The sequence below is a fragment of the Mirounga angustirostris genome, unplaced genomic scaffold, assembly GCF_029215605.1.
Source record: "Mirounga angustirostris isolate CCGP_5_RB_7025 unplaced genomic scaffold, mMirAng1.0.hap1 SCAF_3, whole genome shotgun sequence".
NCBI lineage: Eukaryota > Metazoa > Chordata > Mammalia > Carnivora > Phocidae > Mirounga > Mirounga angustirostris.
In genome coordinates, this window is record NW_026991711.1 from 116,015,978 (window position 1) to 116,040,472 (window position 24,495).

The 24,495-nt window shown below is 40.0% G+C and overlaps 1 protein-coding gene across 1 annotated transcript in view; it reads left to right on the plus strand.

The window, feature by feature from the left end:
• Positions 1–24,252, plus strand: part of LYPD6 (LY6/PLAUR domain containing 6) — a 121,264-nt gene extending 97,012 nt beyond the window's left edge. The window contains exons 4-6 of the mRNA XM_045868900.3: positions 3,478–3,576; positions 18,443–18,573; positions 20,528–24,252. Coding sequence (XP_045724856.1) covers positions 3,478–3,576; positions 18,443–18,573; positions 20,528–20,695 — 398 coding nt within the window. The 3' untranslated portion in view covers positions 20,696–24,252. The remainder of the gene's footprint in view (positions 1–3,477; positions 3,577–18,442; positions 18,574–20,527) is intronic.
• The last annotated feature ends 243 nt before the right edge of the window (positions 24,253–24,495 follow it).

The following is a 24,495-nucleotide window of genomic DNA, read 5'->3' on the forward strand; positions in this document are numbered from 1 at the left end:
GATCAGTACTACCAACCAAGATGCAAATACAACTTCCTATAGGCAAATATTAGACAGTTGTGGTTGAGACTCACACAGATAGGAAGTAAAACTCTGAAAAGGAGATCATTTGGTTAATTGTCAGTGATATGTGCTGATAAACATGTTCAGAGATAAATGATATGAAACAAAGCTTCATTTTGCTACCATAGTGTTTTAGCTCATATTCCTGTTTAAATTTTGATATACTTTGGGTTAACTTCAGAGTCCAGGCCTCCTTGTGTAAGAAATAACAGTATTTAATTTAATGTATCACTAATCTTGCAAAAGATCATTTTGAAGGGTCTATTAAATAATCCAGATTTGGGAACACTACAACTTATTAGTTCGAGGTTCTCAGTAAGTTTATTCTTGTAGTGGCTGGATCATCAATCTTCATTCAGAGTTCTTAATTTATCTCTTTGATGGGAAAGTTTCCAGGATTAACTCATCCAACATTCCAGCGAAAAGTTTTACTGGCTGTAGTGACAGATAAAATTGGATGCCCTTGTGAATTAATCATACAGGCTGAAGTGGTACGGCTAGCTTGCAGTCATAAACCTTGGTGAATATGATGATAATTTTTTGAGAAATACTTTTCTGTGACAAATCATTTACATCCTTTTTTCCCCCAAAACTCTTACTTTGATAATTCTTCAAATTTTACAAGCTGTTTTAAAGTTGTTCTTTTAAACTGACTTGCATATTAACACGTGAAATTAATGTTTTCATGTACCCAATAGGACAGTTGCCTAAAATATTTTGTGTGGGTTTTCCTGTATTTGTCAAAATAAGCTAATTTGCGTGTCCATAAGAATATGGAGTGGCTTTAAAATTTAAGAACCTGTTTGTCAGGGCACCTGGGTGGCTCAGTCAGTTAAGCGTCTGCCTTCGGCTCAGGTCATGATCTCAGGGTCCTGGGATCGAGCCCCGCATCAGGCTCCCTGCTAAGCCAGAGAGTCTGCTTCTCCCTCTCCCTCTGCTCCTCTCTCCACTCATGTGCATGCGTGCTCTCTCTCTCTCAAATAAATAAATAAAATAAAAGCCTGTTTGTTTTAAATTCTTCAGGCATGTACTTATCTTAAGTAGAATCTTTCAATTCAAATGTAACCCACCTATCTAGACAGCAAGATGTGGAGATATAAACATTATTTGTGTGTAGTTTTACAAAATAGTTTACTTCTATTTTGTTATAACTGTATGATGGGGAGAGTGTGTCTCCCCATAGAGAAATTTCCTCCTTGGGAAATGTGGCTCCATCTAAGCTGCTTTCCATTTTAAGGCAGTCCGTGCACGCATGATCATTATGAGTCACGAACTACTTGGAGGAACATAGTTGGCCTCTGAGAAGGTCCAGTTACTTGTCTTTTTTAGACAGTTTATGAGTTTGGATCATGTCAGCTTCTTGGATAGTGTCAGTCAGCTCCATGACATGCTGCAAGCAAATACAAGGAAGGTGAAAATCAGTTAAAGCTGGCCCATAATTTGGCCTTAAGCTGATGCCTCCTCCTTCATTTATTTTTGATAACATACTTAATTGGTTCCATGTGGGCAAAGCAATTTACCCTGAGATGATTATCTCCACCAGTGGGATATGCAGGCTCAGCCATCTGCGAGGGAGAACAGTTGGTCCTGCAGATGAAGTGTTTGTCTGTAGTTTTCAAAGAGGCCAGGTAATTTTACAGATTAAAAAAAAAAAAAAAATGCGCAAGTTCTGTTTATAAAAGGCAAAACTCTTAAGTTGATAAGCAGCATGGAAAAGCATATCAGTGAAACGGACAGAGACACCCTGGCGTTCCTGGCACCCTGACATTCTTTGGATGGGGGCTCGTCCTTAAATGCCCACCAGGCCCAGGGCACAGTCTCGAGCGTGACTCTCACCAGACACCTCTCTGCCTGAGCATAAATGAAGGCAAAGATACAAGTACCTGGAGGACAGTCTCTTCAGAAGGTAGGAAGGGGCAGTTCAGGGGTGGGGAGGGAGGGCTAGGAAGGGCTTCCTGGAATTGCGCATCCCTAGGCTGGAGCTGGAGGCCTGGAGTGCCTCCACATCCACCACGTGCCCTCAGCATGCTGCCCGTGGGCGTTGGATACGGTCCTGAGACAGCCCTTAGGAGGGTCACCTCTGCACAGCATAGATTTTAGTAAAGAAGACTCTTTTCTTAGGTGATCCTTACCATCTCTAAGGATTCTTTTTTTTAAAGATTTTGTTTATTTGAGAGAGACAGAGAGAGAGAATGAGCAGCAGCAAGGGGCAGAGGGAGAGAGAGAGAGAGAGAAGCAGACTCCCTGCTGATCAGAAAGCCCGATGCGGGGCTCGAGCCCAGGACCCTGGGATCATGACCTGAGCCGAAAGCAGATGCTTAACCAACTGAGCCACCCCGGCACTGTGTCCATCTCTAGCAATTCTTAACCCTGTCAAGGCAACCAGATAAAAGTATCAGATTGAGCCAGAGATATGGCTACTTTTATAGTTCCAAAATGGTCAAACATAAGGAAATTTTTAAGAATTCAACCTAATATTTATATTTACATATTGACATGTCTATATAAGTTGAAATGTAAGAATCATTGGAAATCTAGAGCGCCTATTTTTAATTGAAATTTTTATTGGGATCATTGTACATTTATAAGCAGTTATAAGAAGTAACACAAGGAGATCCCATGTTCACTTCACTCACTTTCCGCCAATGGTAACATTTTTAAAAACTATAGAATAAAATCACAACCAGGTTATTAACATTGGTATAATCAATCCACCTGCCTTATTCAGATTTCCCCAATTGTATTTGTGCTCATTTGCATGTGTGTGTATTTAGTTCTACACAGTTTTCTCACATGTGTAAGTTTGTATAGTTCATCACCAAGTCGAGACACTACACAGTTTCAGTAGCACAAGAATTCCTATTGGCCTCCCCCCCCAGTTTCCTCTCACCCTGCCCCCAACCACTGCCATCCCTAACCCCTGGCAACCACTAATCTTTCCTCCATTTCCAAAATGTTGTCATTTTTAAAATGTTATGTAAATGGAATCATACAGCATATAACCTTTGGGGATTTTTTTTTCACTTTGCATAATTCCCTGGAAATTCATCCAAGTTGTTGGATGTATTAATAGTTCACTTTTATTGCTAGTATTCCATAAAATGGAGGTACCACCGTGTGTTTAACCATTCATTCATTGAAGAACATCTGAATTGTTTCCAGTTTTCAGCTATTACAGTTGAAGTCACTGTGAACGTTGGCATACAGGTTTTTGTGTGAATATTAGTTTTCATTTGTCAGAGATAAATGCCCAAGAGTGCAATTGCTGAGTCATGGTAGTTACATGTTTAGTTTTTTAAGAAACTGCCAGGCAGGCTGTTTTGAGAATCCTTTTTAAAAAATGAAAATGTCTAACTTCAGGATTCTGTGCTCAGTTTAAAAAAAATTAATCATTTTTCTTGCTCCTTTTTCTAGCCACACCATATCCTGGTGGATTTAAGTGTTTCACCTGTGAAAAGGCAGCAGACAATTATGAATGCAACCGATGGGCTCCAGACATCTACTGTCCTCGAGGTAAACTCTCAGTAGACAGATTGGGGTGCCCAGAGCTGCCCATGAGTGAACAGCCTTGTTGACTTTGACGCATAGAGGCGTCAAATGGTGCTTGCAATCTCAACCACTTCTCTTGTCTAAGGCTGTGAGTAGATCTTTTATCATCAACTTATCATCAAAGGCTTTTAGAGACATAAACTAATCGTTAGGATTGCCCCCTTTCTCATGAAGCATCACTGGAGCACCAAAAGAGGTAAGTGATCCTTCCCACCCCCAGGCCCAGCCAAATGCAGGACAAGAAGAGAACAACCAGCCTGTTGGCCACTCTTTGAAGCATTAGTCATTGTACTGTAACTTCTTTTATGTGAAGTATGAATTGATGTTCATATAAAGATCCCATTTATTACATATCTTGCCAGAGGCTTCTATCCTGAGCGTGTATGAAAGCTAGAATTCTAAAAGCCATCATTGCACACATACACAAAACCTGAGCTTTTTAAACTATTAAGTTCTTTTTGAAGGATGAGATGGATGCCCAATTGAAGCATGAAATTTTGACCTAGAGGTCCATTTCAAAATGATGTAGAGGCTTCACATTCACATTCATATCTCTTTTATCCTCTTGAATAAAAAAGATAGTTATATTTGGCTATAGAGTCATTATTAATTGGCTTTTAATTTTGGAGGACAGTCCATCTGATGGGGAGATGATGAGGACAGAGCATTTTACTGACAAATGGGTAGTTAGATGTGTTTCGCTGATGGTTTAATCCAGTTATTAAAATGACTGAGTACACCTAAACCAAACCTATTATTTTTTTAACATGATGCCAGGGCTCTTACACTCACCCTCGTGAAAGGCACTCTGTCTCCCATGGAGGACTGGACACAGGGAGGTGGGAAGTGAAATTAAGAGACAGCTGTCAGCTGCCTAAGCCAGTGCTGTTTAACCCATCCACTTCCACTTAGGCTGCCCAGTAGAAACACCTGTGGATCTCTTCAAAATTGCTGGAACCTATGTCCTCCCTAGGCCAGTGGTCCTCAAACTCTAGCATGATCAGCATTCCCTGGAGGGCTTATTAAAACATAGATTTCTGCCCCCACTCTTGCCCCATTCCTGATTCAGTGAGTCTGTGATGGGGTCTGAGAATTTGCATTTCTAAGGAATTCCCAGGTGATACAGATGCTGCTGGTCTGGAGACCACGTGATAAGAAATGCAACTTTACAGAACTTGAACCAGCATCTCTGAGATCAGGGCCCTGCACTGGTGGATTTAAATATCACAGGTGATTCTAATGAACAGTCAGGGGCCAGAACCACTGGGAGCTCCTCTCCCCACTAATAGTAAGTGAAACGTACTGTTGTCATTTCCAACCAATTTCCTCTTGTTTACTTTTAGGTAGAGATGTTAATGGGGTCCCAAATGACCATAGGGAGGAGAAAAACATGGAGATGCTGAAGATTGGCTTAATCACAAGCTAGATATCCCACTATCCTGGTAAATCAAAGATAAGTCCTGTCTGCAGGGCCTTCTGCAATCACACGCTTATTTTGGACTAAGCCAGTGTTTTTCTAACATTACCCCTACAGAATGAACATTTGGATAGGTTGCTCATGGACTTGGTTGAACCACTGCTTCTCAAACTTGGTGGCACATTGAAATCACAGGGGAAGATTTTAAAACACTGAGGCCTGGGTCCATTCTCAGGGATTCAAATGGGGTGGGGTGTGGCTGAGCATAAGGCTTTCTGAAATCTCCCAGGGTCATTCTACTAGGCAGCAAAATTTGAGACCCATTGTAAACAGTGACTCTGGACAAAACCAGGATGGTTGGTTTGTGTAGCCAATAACCTTTGGGATGGTTCCAGCAGGGACAAAGGTGGCAGGTTAGCTTTTGAAACAGTTGCCACAAGTCGGATGTACTGCAGAGGACACGTGGCAATGCTTTTCTGGGCATTGCTCTAGCAGAGAGGATGCAGAGGACAAGGAGGGATTGTGAACTGGTGCGCTCAGGCTTTGGGCCAGATTTCACAGAGGCCCAGCCCAAGTCCGATGGTGGGCAAGTATATCCCTGTCACAAAGGAAAAACAGGTGACCGGTAGCATTTTGCTTGAATTCCTCTCAGGAAGGGAGAACAATCCCTTCTGGTGCTTCCTTCAAAGGTCAAAATCTGTCCTTCCAAAGTACAGCTATCTGAAAGAATCACAGTGTTCACACAACCCCTCTTTTTCCCTTCTTTCCTCCCACTTTTATCTTTTTGTCCTTAAATTTATAAGGATAAATGGAAAGCGATGCCCTGAGGTTCATGACACAGAACCACCATGCCAGGCTTTTCGGGGGATTATACAGCGAAAGATAGGAATCTGGTTTCTTCTTTCCGGGAGCACCCAGTTAGCTGGGGAGATCAGATCTGAACGTATCAAATGTCAAATACATCAGGACAAAGCGCCAAATGAAGCATGGCGTTCCGTGCTGTGGGAGCTTACGGGAACAATGGCTGTTTGGGGGCTGAGGTGGCTAGGGACGGCATGGTGGACCCGGAAGAGGCCACAGCTCAGACGTGGGCAGCGAAGTAGAATGTCGAGGGGGGCGTGGCTTCGGGGACATCACTCAGAGCAAAGGTTTGGAGACGGGATTCCCAGGTGTGCTCGCTGGACGGGGAGAGACCCAAACTGGGCGTAGCAACTAGTTCATGTCGGAGAAGAGCGGGAGCAAAGAAACGTAGCTTGATTTTTTTTGTGGGGGCCTTGAACCTGCCAGGGAAGGAGTGGAGACTAAAGCTGTAACCTGAGAAGAGATGGAGCCACACTTAGCTTCCTTCTTGACCAACCCCACTTCCCAGGGGCCATCCATCTTTCCCCCTGGGTTTTCTCCAGATTTTTCTCACAATGAAAATAGCGTCATAATTCTTAGGTTAAAATCTGAGTTGTATCTAACTACTGAAAACTACTGACTAACCCTAAATTTATTTATTTTTTTTCTGTTGATGATTAGTTTGAAGCAGCAATAGGACTACCAACAGGCTTAGTAAGGGAAGCTCCGTAGATGCTATGGAAAAACATCCTGGCGTTCTGTGATATTCTTAGGTTTTTGTTTTGTAACATGTTTAGGTTTTAATTAGCACATGATGTGAAAATAACTTGTTGAAAGCGAAAAAAACCATTTCTTGTAAGTATTTAATCTTATCTCTATGGAATAAGCCCACATTCCAGATTGCTTCGGGGATCACCTGGGTTTCAAGAATTTTTGAAAACTGAACTCGGTCAAACAGAGATACACAGAGACTATTGTATTTTAGCAGCTGAGGTAAGCTTGCTTACAGCCTTGTCGTGAATCATCATTTGGCAAAATAAGCATCCAGAAAGCCTGGTCCTAACTAGAATCCCTCTGTCGGGCAAAGGTGGCATCAGCCAGCCTCCTCTAGCTCACTCAGGTTCCTATCACTCTTACCTTGGAAATGTGTGTTATGTAAGTATTTTCTTCTCTGTCACTTTGTTATTGCCTCTGGCACTTACAGATTCCTGCTACCATACAGGAGAATTTAAGAGCCTTCCATGTCTGGCTCTCATTGCTTCACTTGGCTGGCTTCTCTTTAGTCTTTGGTCTCCGAGCACTTACTGGACAATAACTAGAGTCAGAAAGGATCTTGAAATCATATTGCATGAGGGACCAGTTAAAGGAACTGGTGAAAGAAAACAAGAGTTAAGAGTATGCATTTAGATCCAAAGGTTTTGCCTGTGTGCAAGCTTAAAAACCTTGAGAGAGGGGCTGTCTCAATGTTCATTAAGAGTCTGTGGGATTAAATGTCAAGTCAAAAACATTACAATTTTCAAAAAGGCTCATTCTGTGGAGGATGCCTAAGCAGCCAAGGCTTTTATGTTTCTTCTTGATTATGAAGTGCAGATGCCTCCCTTGAAGGCAGAATCTTCCACTTGAAATTACTGCTGATGCAAAATCAGACCAGGGGAAATCTTGAGATAGAGGGATACGTATCCTTTAGGCACCAGCTTCTGTGCTGCTCACGGTTTTTCTGTGCAAGTAAAGAAAAAGCTGGGCATGACACTGGGTGACTCTTTTTACATCTGTTAATATAACTGTGGTCCCCTGCATAACTGAAGACAAGCCCCATGGTTACAAATTTTCAGGAAAGACTTTTTTATTGTTGACTTCTTTCAGTTGGAGCCCAGGCTGAGACACATAGCCTTTCTGTTTTTGTTTTTTTTTTTTTTTTTAAAGATTTTATTTGTTTATTTGAGAGAGAGAATGAGATAGAGAGCATGAGAGGGGGGAGGGCCAGAGAGAGAGGCAGACTCCCTGCTGAGCAGGGAGCCCGATGTGGGACTCGATCCCAGAACTCCAGGATCATGACCTGAGTCGAAGGCAGTCGCTTAACCAACTGAGCCACCCAGGCGCCCTAGCCTTTCTGTTTTACTTTACCTTCGGTGGATTCTTTTTTTCTCTTTTAGGCAATGTTAGGCTATAGCCCTTCAAGGTTTCTACCATTCTATAGGGGTATCTATTCTAGCTCTAAACCCTGTGAAGACCCCAGGCTTCACATCTTCTTATAGTCCATCTATGAACACCTCCCAGCCTCCACCTCCATCCTGGGTAGGGAACTCAGAACCTAAGGTGGCCCTTAGAATTTCCCTTACATTCAGGAGAGTTCATTTGCATATCAACAGAGGGTATTGGCTATATGTTATCTGACACTCCTGGCTTCTATGTAATAAAGTGGTGTTTAGGTGATCTATCTTGTCATATTGCTAAATGTTTTTAAAGTAAAAATTTTAAAATTAACGTGTAACATCCATGCCAGAAAGTGAATAGATCATAGGTGCTGAGCTCATTGAAATTTCACAAGTGAACAGGCTGTGTGTCTGTCACCCATGTTAAGTAACAGAACTTCAGAAGGCCACTAGGGTCCCCCAGTCATTACACCCCTCTCCCAGAGGTACACAATTATGACTACTATCATTGAGCTATATATAAATGGAATCACAGAATGTATTCCTTTCTTTCCCACATTTTCTATGTGAGAGTCATCCTTGTTTTTATGAGCCACAGAGTTATTCTCATAGGTGTATATATACTAAAATTCATCCATTCCACTCTTGATGGTTTTTGAATGTCGTGAGCATTCTTGTACATGTGTTTTGGTACGTGTATGTATGAATTTCTGCTAGGTCTCTCCCGGGTTGGGGGGTGTTGCTGGGCATGTGGTATGCATGCTTTGGCCTTACCAGATACTACCTAGCAGTTTTCCAGAATGACTGGACCAAGGTATGCTCTCCCCGGCAGTGCCTGAGAGTACCAGTTCCTGCACAGCCTTGCCAATGCTTAGTGTTGACAGAAACAATAGAGGCTAGAAGTTAATGGCATGACATTTTAAAGCACTGAAAGTAAATAACCACCGTCCTAGAATTCTGTACTCAGGCTGCCAGCCTTACTTTTCTGCATTTCCCTTCTCTCCCGGCTACCCCGCTTCTTCTGAATTCCCGTTTGTGCCTCCCAAATCCCTTGAGAATGACCAAGGCTCTGCTCAGCTTCTCTGTCCCTCAGCAGGGCTCTGGGCTTGGCTTCTCCGCCTCCATGTGTACAACTTTGGAGTCCGCAAGTGCCTTGAGGGCAGAACAGGTATAGAATGTCAGGCTCAACTCAACGTGTCATTCGTTCCGCTGGTATCTCGCTCTTCAAATCCTGTCTGCCTTGGTAGCTCATCTATGCTTCCACACAGATTTGTGTTGTTTTAATTTTATCTGGCTATTGTAATTTTATTCTATTGTTTCTTGGTAAGAAGGTACAAGCTAGTTCATTTCAGCTAGCATTGTAATTCCCAGATTTATTCTTTAATTAGAACTTTTCCAGTAGTTTTTAACTCAAGTTCTATCAGCCTAAACAAGATGGGTTTTCTTTTGACACCCTGAAATCATCTAACCTACTTCAATTCACAGTGGTTTTGCCCAAGTATTTTCTATTAACATATGCCTCAGATAGGAAGCATCTCTTTGATGCTTTTGTCTTTCCACTTTTAACTACTGTTCATGGTAAGGTCCTGTTTATCCTCACTACTTTGACATACCTTCCCAACCATCTTTTTGGCCTTTGTCTGGTAATAAGCACATAGCTTTCTGAGTTTCATTGATTTGCTTTAAAACAGAGTTTCCTCAGCTTAACATGTTGCCTGTCCTTAGGAGGTATGGATGATGATGATTATTTTTTTTAAGACAAGACAAAAACAAAAACCAGGAAAGTATCTGTTTGGCAGTTTCTTCAGGAGGTACCAACTATAGGGTAAAGGAGGACAATTATGACTCCATCAGATTGATAAGTATTCATTTATTTTTAATTTCTGCCTTGAAGAATTTTTTACTTGGGGCAAGAAAAGAAAAGAGTGTCTGGGGTGCCTGGGTGGCTCAGTCATTAAGCGTCTGCCTTCAGCTCAGGTCATGATCCCAGGGTCCTGGGATGGAGCCCCACATCGGGCTCCTTGCTCTGCAGGGAGCCCACTTCTCCCTCTCCTCCCCGCTTGTACTCTCTCACTGTCTCTCCTTCTCTCTCTCTCTCTCAAATAAATAAATAAAATCTTAAAAAAAAAAAAAAGAAAAGAAAAAAGTGTCTTTTAGGGGTCTGTGGAGAGTAATTGATAGGATCAGGAAAGTCAAGAGATTAATCAGATGCCTGGATACCAGAAACCATGTGATAATTCCTAATTGGAGTACACTTTAAATAATTGAGCTTATCTGCAACTCAGTTTGTAGCTCGTTCTTCTCATAAGTCTATTTTCTTTTATCTTGAATTCTTTTTTCTTTCACTTTCCATTTTACTGAACTTATAATTGAGGTGTGACATACACAGAATAGTGAACAGCACGATGAATTTTCACAAATTGAGCATATTATGGAAGCAGCACCCTGATTAAGAAATCAATTTTTTTTGACAGTCCAGAGACTTCTTACATGGCTGTTTTTGGTTACTATCTCTACCACCAAGTATCCTGTAATAGGCTCAAATGTGTCCCCCCAAAATTCACAGGTGAAGTCCTAACCCCCAGTACTTCTGAATGTGATTATATTTGAAGATAAGGTCCTTAAAGTGGTAACTCAGGTTCACTTATGAAAAGGAGATTAGGACATAGACACACATAGAGGAAAGACCATGTAAAGATACAGGGAGAAGTTGCCCATCTGTGAGACAAGGAGAGAGGCTTCAGAAGAATTCAACCCTGCTGACACCTTGAACTTGGACTTTCAGCCTCCAGAATTGTGAAAAAATAAATTTCTGCTCTTTAAGCCACCTAATCTAAGTTACTTTGTTGTGCAATTTATCTAGAATCTATAATTACCCTGAATCTGAAACCAGACTAAGTACCAAAAACAATAACAACAACAAAAACCTGCAGTCTAATATTCCTTATGAATATAGTCACAAACATCTTTAATATAATATTAAACAAATAGAATTTAGCAATATTTAAAAATAAGCCTGACCAAGTGGCTATATATTTCAGGGATGCAGGGCTGGTTCAATATTTGAAAATCAATCAGTATAATCCACTATATTAACAGGCTAAAGACAATAAAATCACGTGTTAATATCAACTGAGGCAGAAAAAGCATTTCACAAAATTCAGCACCATTCATGATCAAAAACTTTCAGAAAAACATCATGCAAGAAACTTCCTCAACTTGATAAAGAATATTTATTTTAAAAAACCTAGCAAACCTTATACTTACTAATGAAAGACAAAATACTTTCCTGGTAAGATCAAGATCTAGGCAAGGATGTCACTTTCACCATTCTTATCCAACTTCATGCGAAAGTTCTACCCAGTGCAATAAAGCAAGGAAATAAAAGGCATACAGATCGGAAAGGAAGAAATAAAACTGTCCCATGTCACAGATGACACGATTTTCTAAGTAGAAAATCCCAACAAATCTACACAAAACTCCTAGAACTAATAAGTTCAGCAAGGTCACAAGATAGTAAGATTAACATACAAAATTCAAATGTACTTATATATACTCTCAATTAACATGTGACCATTGAATTTAAAAATATAATACCATTTACAATTGTTCAAAAAATTAAATACTTCAAGGTAAATCTAATAAAACATATACAAGACTTGTATGCTAAAATCATAAATGCTAATGAAAGAATTCAGAGAAAATTTAAGTAAATGGAGACTTCCATGTTCATGAATTGAAAACTCAACATAGTAAAAATGTCAATTCTCCAAATTTATATGCAGGTTTTACACAATTCCTATCAAAATTCTAGCAAAATTTCTTGTAGTTATAGACAAGATTATTATACAATTTATATGGAAAGGTAAGAAACTAGAATAGTTGGGTGGCTGGGTGATAGACATTGGGGAGGGTATGTGCTATGTTGAGCGCCGTGAATTGTGTAAGACTGTTGAATCACAGACCTGTACCTCTGAAACAAATAATACATTATATGTTAACAACAACAACAACAAAGATAGCAGAAGGGGAAGAATGGAGGGGGGGAAATTGGAGAAATCGGAGGGGGAGACGAACCATGAGAGACTATGGACTCTGAGAAACAAACTGAGGGTTCTAGAGGGGAGGGGGGTGGGGGGATAGGTTAGCCTGGTGATGGGTATTAAAGAGGGCACGTACTGAATGGAGTACTGGGTGTTATACACAAACAATGAATCATGGAACACTACATCAAAACTAATGATGTAATGTATGGTAATTAACATAACATAATAAAAAATATTAATAAAAAAGAAACTAGAATAGCTGAAATAATTTTGAAAAAGGAATAAAGTGGGAGGAACCAATCTACCCTCTTTCAAGATTTCTCATATGGTTACAGTATTCAAGACAGTGATATTGTCAGAGGGATAGACCATAGATCAATAGAACATAATAGAGATCTCAGAAAAAGACTCTCAAAAATATGTCCAACTTATTTTTGACAAGGATGCAAAATCCAATTTACTAGAGGAAAGAGCCTTTTCAACAAATGTGCTGGAGCATTTGGACATCCATGGGCAAAAAATGAACCTCAACCTAAGTATTACACCTTTTACAAAAGTTAATTCAAAATTAATCATAGACTTAAATGCCAAATATAAAACTGTATAACATTTAGGAAAAAAACAGAGGAGAAAATCTTTGAAATCTATGGGTAGGCAAAGAGCTCTTAGACTTGATAAAAAAAAAAAAAAGCATGATCTGTACAAGGAAAAAATGATAAATTGGACTTTATCAAAATTAAAAACTTCTGTTCTACATAAGACCCTGTAAAGAGGATGAAAAGACAAACAACAAACTGACATAAAATATTTGCTAATCAAATATCTGACAAAAGACTAGTATCTAAAATATATAAAGAATTCTCAAAACACAATAGTAAAAAACAAAATAATTAAGAAAAGAACAAATTCTGCTGCAAAACCATAAAAAAACGGGACACAGAGAAAAAAAAGAAAAGGACAAAAAACATGAATAGATATTTCACCAAGAAAGATAAATAGATGGCAAATAAGCACATGTTCAACATCATTAGCCATTAGGAAAATGCAAATTAGAAACATGATATATCACTATACATCTATCAGAATGGCTAAAATTAAAAAAAAAAAAGCAACACCATCAAATACCAGTAATAATTAAGAGAAACTAGATCATGTATATATTGTTGGTGGGAGTATAAAATGGCACAGCTACTCTTGAAAACAGTATGGCAGTTCCTTAAACAATTAAACAGGCATTACCGTATACCTAGTAATTCCACCTCTGAGCATTTATCCCAGAGAAATGCAAACCTATGTTCACACAAAAGCCTTTATACAAGTGTTGATTGCAGCTTTATTAATAATATCCCTAACCTACATACCCTTTCAATGGGTGAATGCTTAAACCAACCTTGGTAAACCCATAGCATGGAATACTACTCAGGATTAAAAGTTAGCAAACTGTTGATACAACAATCTAGATAACTTTCAAGTGAATAAGGCTGAGTAAAAATGCCTAACCTCAAAAGTTTACATGCTGTATGAGTCCATTTATATAACATCCTTAAAATGACAAAATTATAGAAATGAAGCACAGGTTAGTAGTTACCAAGAATTAAGGAGGGGTTGGGGGAAGGTGGGATGAGGATGTGAGAATAAGAAGTTGACATGAGTGATCCTTGTGGAGATAGAAATGCTCTGTATCTTGACTGCAATGTCAATATCCTGATTGTGATACTATACCATAGTTTTGCAATATGTTGCCATTTGGGGAAAAGTGGGTGAAGAGTACATGAGATCCCTCTGTATTATTTCTTACAAGCTCATGTGAATCTACAATTATCTCAAAATAATAAAAACACTAATTAAAAAAATCAATCAGTAAAATATATATACATACATATATACATATATATGTATATATGTCAATTGTGTTAATGTTGAGAAACTCTGACTTAGAAGGAAAGCCAGACATACCAAATGAGGAAACTAAGAAGGGCTGTGAATCTGGTTGGGAGAAATTCAAGGAAGGTTTCACAGAATTCATCACATTTAGATTGAACCTTGAACAGGTTTCCAGGAGCAGAAGATGGGGGAACTTTTTGTTGTGAAGCATGGTCAAAAGATGTAATGTGGTGTCTGGTGTCTCAAGGTATTCAAAAGCAATGATGAGGTAGTCTGGTCCTAGATCAAGGGGGAACATTGAATAATAATAAGTGCTGAGTTTCAAGATGTGAGTTATAAATGTAAGGGGTTCCTTTAGCAGGGAAGCAAAGCTACTCTTACACTCCTGACACACAGCTTTAGGAGCAGGGAGAAAGCAATGGACCACCTACTGGCCACTCCAGTAGGCTAACTAAACCTAGCAGTATGCATCCAGGGCTTCTTAACAGGTAGGGTTCACTCAGGCTCTCATAGACAGTGAGAGGCATGACCTGACCTTGGTTTCAGTAACATATCTGGTGGTTGTCGGCACCCGCATTAGAAAGGAGAGAAGTCAGAGACAAAGAAGACAGGAAATGATGAGGTCCTACACTGGGAAAATGGAAAATGGAAAATGGAACAGAAAGATTAGATGGATAATGGAGACATTTCAGGGGACCTGGAGACACCCAGCTTGGAAAGAGAAATCTGAGCTGATTCTGAATGTCCTAGTCCAAGTTGGAGGTGCCACATCTCAGGATGTCCCTTCCTAAGATAAACACAGGAAGATAAACAGATGGGGGGAATTTGATTTGTTTGAGCTACATGAGGTGTGAGGTGCTGCTGGCAATGTCCAGGAGATAGCTGCAGATTTGTTCTATAGTTTGGGAGAGAGTATCAGACTGAAGATAAGGTCATCAGAGGTTGAATGAAGTCACTTGAGAAGAGGTTCAAGAACAGAAAGTGGGAGAATATCAACATTCAAGTGAAGGAAAGTGTAGGAAGAGACCAGAAATGCAGGAGAAAATCTAGAAGACAAAACTCCGAAGCCCAGGAGAATCACGCAGAGGACGTTATATATAGTAGATCCCAGAGCTGCAAAGACATCCTTTGGGGTCAGACATGGGCGAAGGGCATCCAGTTGGACACTTAGGCAAAGAGTCATTGCAGAGGAGGACCTGGAAGGAGCAGAGCCGGATGTGAAGGGTGAGGGCACAGTCAAGAATCAGGCTGGGACTCTGCCAGCAGCTGCCACTAGACTTATTTTTTCAATATAATTTATAATACTATGATTAAAGCTATATTCCTCCCATTAATTTTCTAACACATGGTGAATGGTTCTCTAGCATCACTTTAATCATTATAGATGTTTGTAAAAAAAACAAAACTAGTGGACCCAAAGGGAATAACTGAGTGGTGAGGAAGCCTTTACCAGAGAGTTGGTCATTTTCAAGTCAAATCATTTGGTGTATATTTTGTTTAAATACAGCTTCCATTATTAGAAACTGAATATTGGTGGGTAAATGGAAATTTATATTTTAGCTTTGAACCTTTTTTTTAAAATTCAGAACTAGGTTATGAAATTTCTGTGTGTGTGTGTGTGTATTTCATGAAAAATTATGTATTTTGTGTTTTCCACTAGTTGATTAAGCTCTCTTATACCCAGTTCTGCTTTCAGTTGCATGCCTGTGAGTCTTACAGTAAAAGACTTTTGTTTCATCACCTCTGGGAATACCATGCGGTTGCAGAATATGAGATTTTAGAGGCCAAAACTAACTTGGTAGAAATTCAAATCCATCTTTTATCTTTTAGATAAAAGCCTTTGAAATCCTTTTAGTGTGAAGTTATCAGCAGGCTTGATTCTCATATAACCTCATTACTAACCCAAGGATTATTCAGAATGCATGGAGCATAATGCTTTGTGGCTGAAACTCCTTTTTTATCAATTCTACAGCCCAGTGATAAGCCACATGTGGTCCACCTCATCCTGCTTGGGAAATGCTACCTGCCTGCCCCCCACCCGCCTTGGAGATCACAATACACATTCAAGGCTCTCCTAAGTTGTGTCCTAAAGAAACTTGTTCAACTTTATTTGAATATTTCCAAAACTTATTTAACTGTAGAACCTTTTTTTTTTACGTTAACATTTCATAACTCACCTAGGGGTTCTGTAAGATAAGAAGTGGAATGGATTAACGCTTCAGATCTAGGATAGCTGCTGCTGGAAGTAATGGGGTGTTCTCAAAATATCTTTGTTTCATGGGTTAGATTTGGTGAGTGTAAGAAAATTTTTTATCTAGCCTCATCGCTGATCATTTTTCTCTCCCCAGGATGGCAAGAATTAGTGTATTAGGTACTGGGCTTTCGCATATTTTCCCTGAAAAAAAAAAAAAAGCTCATTAGTTGTTATTTTTACAGTGGAATAAATTTCCAATTAATAAATTAAAAGAGAGTTTATTATGGACACAAAAGTAAGAACAAAAAATAGTTATATCAAGTTCACCAATTGTTATTCGAGGCTTACTTAAGACAAGAGAATTTAATACTTGGGGGACAAACCCAATTTCTAAAACTGAAGCCATGTAATGGTTTACTTATTCCATAAATGTATGATCTTACCTACTCAGATTTACCTTTGGAGCAATAAAACCTCTGGCAGCTACTCCTGGTTGTCTGCATGAAGAGGAGACAGGAGATAAGAGCATTCCTGTCTTTATTGCTTTCTTGAACATCTGAAGGTGGGATGGGGTGGGAAAGGTGTACCTATCATGACCATAAATGTCCAAGTCTGATACCAAAGAAGTAAACCAGTCCTCTTTGGGAAACGTGGTAAATTTCTCAGGCTACCGGTCTCCATGTGTTAAAACCTGTCACAGGCTTAAAAAATCAGAGATCTTCTACCTCCTCTGCATCGGAAAAACAATCACTCCAACTTTAAAATATTTTAGGACTTTGGGAGGATCATTGCCAGGTGCAAAACTTTCAACTTTTCCTGTGAGCTCATAGGGTGGCCTTACTTACTTCACTTCCAAAGAGCTCTCCAGGACCCTGAGCTAGCTAGGGCTGTCTTGACCTGATTCCCACTGACAAAATTCTGGTCAGGGTGCAGTGTGGGGAAAGCATTTGGGGGAGGGCATTGATCAAACTCAGCCGAGGTACACCCCCCAGTGGTATAATCATTAGGGAAATCTCTGTCCTTGGTAAGATTCAATCAGAGGCCACTCAGGTTCCTGTTTAGGGAGATTGTTAAAAATCCTGAATTTTCATGATTCCCAAGATGTGTCAGTGTGGTCTGTAGTGGCTCAGTCTCAGGGCCTAAAATTCTTAAGCTTCCTTCTTTGGACTTTAGTACCTTGGTTAAAAGCTGCCAAAATTGTGACAGAATATGGTGGGGGAATCTTTATTGCCTAATAAATAATATCATAGAAGGTCATAATTCTATATTAGCCACTAAATATCCAAAATGTATAAAGCATGCAAAATTGAGTCCAAGATGTGGGTAAAAAACAGCTCGGTGACATTTCTTAAGAATTATTCATTTTCTTTTTCAATCTGAAAGTGGAGCAGGAACATTCTCCTAAATCCCAGGCTTAGAAAGCTGAACACTGCCTAGAGGCCTTAAAGAATTACTTTGACAAAGCCATTTTTCTTTAGTCTTTAAATTAGAAGTAGAAAAATTATCCATGGTAGTTTGGAAGAAATCTTAAGTTTTTGGATTCCTAAGACTTTAAGGGATGTCTAGAAACTTATGTCATGGTCCGTCTACATCTGCCATCCTAGAAATCATACTAGGGAGAAATGATGCTCCTCAGTTTTGCAACACCTTCACCTGGGTTAAATTCTAGGATCCAACTATGCTCATTGTCAAGAAGTTCTTTCTTTTGGATAAAGTCATTTTCTGAAGATAAAATGAATCTATTTTTAATTGTTCAGCCCTTACAAGGGAATAGCTGTTTCCAAAACACACACACACACACACACACACACACACACACACTCACACACTCCAGAATCTACTATAGTCTTTTAACTCCTTGAAAACCACTGTTACCTGCCTAACTTCTTTTTTTTTAACCTGTATTCTTTGAACTTTGTCACCCCTTTGTCTTCCTGAAAATTGCTGATTCTCACATCCTAATCATCCCTCCAAACCTCTCGTCCCCTAAAAATAAAAACCAATACAGTGGCAAAATTTTTTTGAAAAGCAAAGAATGATAGCATTATATCTTGGTTTCTGGGGATGACGACAGGCAGAGAGACCAGTATTCTTCAGGACGCTCTCCTCCTACTGCGGTGAGGTGCATCTCTCCAAGGACTTCTTTGGGATTGGACATAAACTCAACAGAGTGTACATCTCATGTGCTGTTAAATCTCTTCAGGACTTGTAGTGTTGACACTCCTGTTGTTTCCCTTCCGCGCAGGTTGGGCTAACATTTCCCATCTCAACTGAAACATATTTTCTCTGTTGACAGAGACCAGATACTGCTACACTCAGCATACAATGGAAGTCACGGGAAACAGCATCTCTGTCACCAAACGCTGCGTTCCACTGGAGGAGTGCTTGTCGACTGGCTGCAGAGATTCTGAGCATGAAGGCCACAAGGTCTGGGCAACAAAGCAAGTGACGGGTACAGCATAGTCAGCCTTCCTCCACTGCAGATGCGTGCCAGAGCTCATGAGCAAATTCTCACTCCCCAAAGTAGCCTGGCTTTTGACTGTCTTTAATATACCATTATGTGAAGATTCTCCTTTCTGGTTTGCTCAAAGAGGATAAATTTAGACCAGAGCATAGGAAAACCAGTATAAATTATGTAAACACAACACCAAGAGGGTATTGAAAGTTATTGTAAGCCCTTTCTTTACTCAGAAGAAAGTAATAAAGCCACCAGAAGGAAGAGGAATGAGGGACCAGCTATGTCCTCAATGGTAAAGCATTGCAGATGTAGCAACAATTCATTCGGCCGAGAATGGCCACAGCAGGTTAGCTTTGATAACTGTCTGTGAAATGAGGCTCGTGTCTTCATTGGAATGCTGACTTGGGGAAGGCATCCATTGGCTCCTGAATCATTTGAGGAGGTGATCAGAGAACCATCTCCTTGTGGGTTTACTCCACTTAAACTCCATCCAGTGCCGATACAGAAGCATTGAGTGTAAAATGAACTTCAAGTGCAGCCTTGAAGGAGAATATAAAGGACCAGAGAAAGGCAGCCTGACTGTGGTTGGAGTGGGGAATGCCCCCGATCTCCTGCTGGCTGTTCGGAGCTGGCGCCACATATAATCTTACATATTAGGCCTTGGCCTTTATTTGGAGTTGGCTCACTTCTCCCCATCAGGCTGCCTTCCTGGTGGTCGGAGGCAACTTCTACTCTCAAAATCCTGCAATGCCATGTTTAGTGGCATTTAGTAGAAGACACCCAATTTTCAAGCAACTTGAAATACACTAAGTGTACACTTAGTGAAATACACTAAGAATTCAATTTTAAAATATGATCTGCAGCTCCTGGTTTGAAATATAAAAGGTAAACTCAAGGGTTTTACCTCACTCCCCGCCATACTCCCAGCAAGCCTGGCTCTCAGGCTTTATTGTGGCTACTTCACCATGGATAAAGTTAAAGATCAGAGCAGTGACATCATGTGCTCAGGTCACAGAGATGGTAATTATGTCTGACAGAATTCAAGCTCACTTCTGACCTTCAGTTTCTCTCCTCAAGATTATAATATCTTCCTAGCCCAAGTCAACTGTGACCAGCCTCAAATCCTTGCAGGATAATGACGCAATAGGATGTTGACCATCAGAGAGTTTTTCGAATATTACTGTGCATATGGATCAGTTGGGGATCTTGTTAAAATGCATATTCTGATTCGCTAAAGTTGGGGTGAGGTTTGAGATTCTGCATTTCTAAGAGACTCCCAGGTGATGCTGAAGCTACTGATCTGTACTCTGTGTAGCCATGGCCCAAAATAATTTCAACCAACAGTCCTTTGGTTTCTCTCTTCCTTACAGTCCCTTAATAAAGTAGTATAAATCAGTAATAATTGCATTAATGAAAACCCTCCAAACTTTAACTCTCCCACAAGAATGGTGGTAGTTACATAGACTGTTCTAATGAAAGTAAATAGTTAAGTTTAAGTTGGGTTGTTTCCACTTCACTTACACTATGGAAATTTGGCAAGTGAAAGCTTACCCTCTGAACAGCTTCTTCAAATAGTCAGAAGGGGTTTCTTTGAGATTGTAGGGTATTATAATCCCCATTTCACAGATGGAAAAGCTGAGACCTAAGAAGGTTGTAGAACCCTGTAATAACCATCTGGTGGGATGTCAAAAACAGAACTCGTGTTCCTTGAAGCTTAGTCCAGGGGGTTTTTAAGTTGACCGCATTGCTTCCAGTTGAAATTTCATTCCACTTCCTTGAATGCAGGGTTGGTACCTCTTTTGTGGAACAGGTAATTGTCATTTCAGTCTTACTGTGAGGGAGACCGTTCCTTCCAAAATCCTTGTCTCCTTCCAAGATCTGCCAGCTTCTCATCAGCCTTCTGTTTCTCTTCCTTTCTTTCAGGTCTGCACTTCCTGTTGTGAAGGAAATATCTGTAACTTGCCACTCCCCCGAAATGAAACTGATGCCACATTTGCCACAACGTCACCCATAAATCAGACAAATGGGCACCCACACTGCATGTCAGTGATAGTGTCCTGCTTGTGGGTGTGGTTGGGACTCACATTATAGCAGCTGCGAGGCGCCATGTATAGTAGCAATCCATGGGGATCGCCATGGTCCATGGTCATGCATGAGTCGTTGGCTTGACAATAGTTACACGTGCAAAACCATGACACTCACACATGTCTTCACAGCCAGGCATTTCCACCTATCATGAGGAACAAGCATTGCTTCAGGGTAGTCATTTCAAGTCCAAGACCTCATCAAAGCCAGCCTGCCCCCAAAACAGACCCTGAGTTTTATACCACAGACCTTTCTTTTCACTCCAGGAAATAGTTCTGCATTTTTATTGAGATCTGAGGCTCTTAATTTGGAATACATACGTGAGCCATAGGAGGTTCTGGGACCCTCTGAGATGTTAGACAGTATGTTTATATGGACATGCATAGATGTGTATTCTTTAAGAGAAAGGTAAAGGACCACTGGTTTAAATATAATCATGAATTTATTTATAGCTTTAGAATTTTAAAACTTTGATTCCGAAATGAATGGACTGTTTCCTTGGAGATTCTGACTGAGTCCCTGGAAAAGTAGTAAGCAGTTGTCCAATTTAATTTTCCCCACATTCTTCTCCCAGTGGTGGGAATCATATTCCCTCTGCTCTGTGCAGAAAATAAAAGGCAATCGTAAGTTTGTTGCATAGGGGGAGGGGTAGCTGGAGAGGATCTTTCCCAACTTAATGGAACTGGCATCCATAAAGTAGCTGCATATCCTTTCATTATAACTGGTGAGATTGGCCTTGATTTGGCACCTCATTGTGCTCCATGAGATCCTGAATTCTACCTGGGCCAAAGGGTATCCAAAAAGTCCCAAAGCAGGATAGAGTTTTCTTCACTCATGGGGCTCTATTCAGGCATAGCTAAACTAGACAGAGAGGATTTCAGAATGCAAGGAAAGAGATGTGTGGCGGTTGACCCAAGTTCACTGTGAGGGCCCGGTCAGTGGCTTAGCCAGATCTCCCATCTGCACTTCATACTGCCAGAGAGCCCTCCCGGGTTCTTCCTCTTTCAAATCCCCAGGGACTTTAAGGATCTCATTATCTCAAGATTGATAGGGAAAGAAGACATAATATCCCAGGAGGAGAAGTAGGTGGGCCAGTTGGGTGATGGTGAGACTAGTAAGGAGATCCAGTGGGAATTTTTCTTTCTTTTGGGTGATTACTTTTGAAGTAGATGGTAAAATTTTTGCCATCCTTCCTATATTTTTGGCCTGAGTTACAACTTGTTCTTCTTCCTTGTAAATCATTTATACAATATTTATTTTTATATGGCATAACTAGAAACTTAAATATATTATAAAATATTCTTTATTCTGAACAAAATGACCAAATTAGAATACTTATTTTTCAACAGTGGTAGAACTTGTAATATATGTTTGTTCAAAGTTATCTATAATACTTGCACCAGTGTTGAAAAAAATTTAACTTATGTTTGAGCAAGAGGAATGTGTTGGCCTCAAGGGTTTTTGCTCACTGTTTCCTCAGTGGTATTGTCCCAGAAGTGTTCAGGTGGTGACCATCAATGGTATGAGTTACTCTGCAGGGTTATGGGACGTATTTGCATGAAATTTGGTGGAGCCATTGCAGATAAAGAGGAGAGTATTGTCAGGGTCCATCTGCCTTGCACAGGAAAATGTCTGTGGCTCATAAAATGAGACCCCCTCAGGGATTACCAAATATGAACTGACAGTGGTAACTCTGATATGAAATAATCTAAATGGCATCAAATGGCCTTAAATCAGTGTTTGGTAGGCTTATCAATATGTTACTTATAATTGGGGTGTGGGAAGTAAAGGGAGAGAAAAGATATTTACTAAACACCTCTTATGTGGCAGGCACTATGCTAAGCACTTTATATACACACACACACACACACACACACACATATTAAGTCATATAAAACCTGCAAGCACCCTCTAGGGAATATTACTAGTATTTTCACTTTACAGATGAAGGTACTAAGGCTCTAAGAAGCTCAATAACAGAAAGCCTTTTCCTTCCAATTTAGGATATATAGGGTGAGGTGGGATTGAAGAGGGAAGGGAAGATGAAATTACCACCCCTAGGAGAACTTCCACACCTGGCCACGGGAATCTGTCCATCTGATCATGTGGAGTTTGTCTAGTCCTGCCTCGACAGGATGCCATTTGTGTGTGTCCCCTAGATGGTGTTTTTTTCTTCAAGGAGTGGAGGGTACAGCTTCCAAGTTCATTCCTCTTGCTAAAAGAGGTGGCAGGTTAGCTGCTATAAATACTCTAAGACAGTGAAAATTTGATGTTGTACATATCTACAAGTACCATTTTTGTGCATGGCCACTCTCCACTGATACCTGCCAAGTACTGCATGCAATTTGAGTAAGAGACAAAGTCCAAATGTTGGTTCTTAATGAGAAAGTGACCACTCCAAAGCCTCCCTGTCTGGTGTGAGGGACAGGGTCCACAGGGATGCGAACTCATCTGCGCCCCAGGAGAATCACTGCAAACTCTACACAGATGTGACCGCATGCACCTCGTGTGCCTATCAGAATGGCTGGTGTTTCGTTCTCTTGAAAGAAAGTGGTTTGCTCGCCATCCCCAGCCTCAAGGAGCCAAGGAGTTCATGTGGAAGGCTCAGGACTGGTCATCCGTGTAACTTTTCTACCACATTAAACTTTCCATTAAATCCCACGGTTGGTGATGGCTTGAAGTGCAAACAGCCATGATGTGTACATTAACCTATGTGCAACTTATTTATTTTCAGACTCCCCATTGCATTCATGTCAATATGGGATTAATGCCTAAATTTTGTAAATATTGTACATTTTGTAAATCAATGAATAAAAGTTTTAAGTGTATCTCACCAGGTTCCTCCCTGCAAATGTGCATGTCAGTCAGTGATGAAGGCACTCAGGTTATCTATAAGGTGGAGGGCTTAGGATCACAGAGAACTTCCTTCCAACAGCTCATTTTCTTGTTGTACAGATAAGAAATACATGCATGAAAAGATACAAGACAATTCACTCACGCCAAATGATTCATGTAGACAGTAAGTGCGGCAGAAAATCAAAGAGGGAAAGATTACCAGACTTTTTAATCAGGTCTGCAGTTTCTCTAGAGCATTTTCTTTGTTAAATTGGGAAAAATAAAAGTGTGTGTGCATGTGTGTTTCTAAATACTATCCCATTAACGCTTAATTTTTAAATCTTATTCTCTTCTGTTAATGATGATAAAAATAGAAAGTGTTTTCCGTTGATGGTTTCTTCTGCAACAGGAAACAAACATTTGAATAGTATAAATGTTTATCTATACACTGAATTCATTTTATTTTTCATAGTAAAACTGTAGATATTGAAAGTGACCTTGAAAAACTTTGGCTTGTTTGTGATTTCTGGTCATTCCCATTTATTTATTTATTCATTCATTCATTCATTCATTCATTTTTAAATTGAGGCATATTGACATATAACATTTTATTAGTCTCATGTCTGCAACGTAATGATTTGACATTTATATACATTGTGCAATGGCCACCATAATTCTAGTTAACATCTGTCACCTTACATAGTTAGAAGTGCTTTTTTTTTCTGATAAGAACTTTTAAGATTTTCTCTCAGTATCTTTCAAATATACAGCGCAGTATTATTAACTATAGTCACTATGCTGTACAACCCCATGACTTACTTATTTTATAACTAGAAGTTTGACTTTTTGACCCTCTCCACCCATTTCTCCCATGCCCCTCTGCCTTTTGTAACCACCAGTCTATTCTCTATATCTATGAGCTTGGTTTTTTTATTTGTATGTTTTTCAGATTCCACATGTAAGTGAAATCA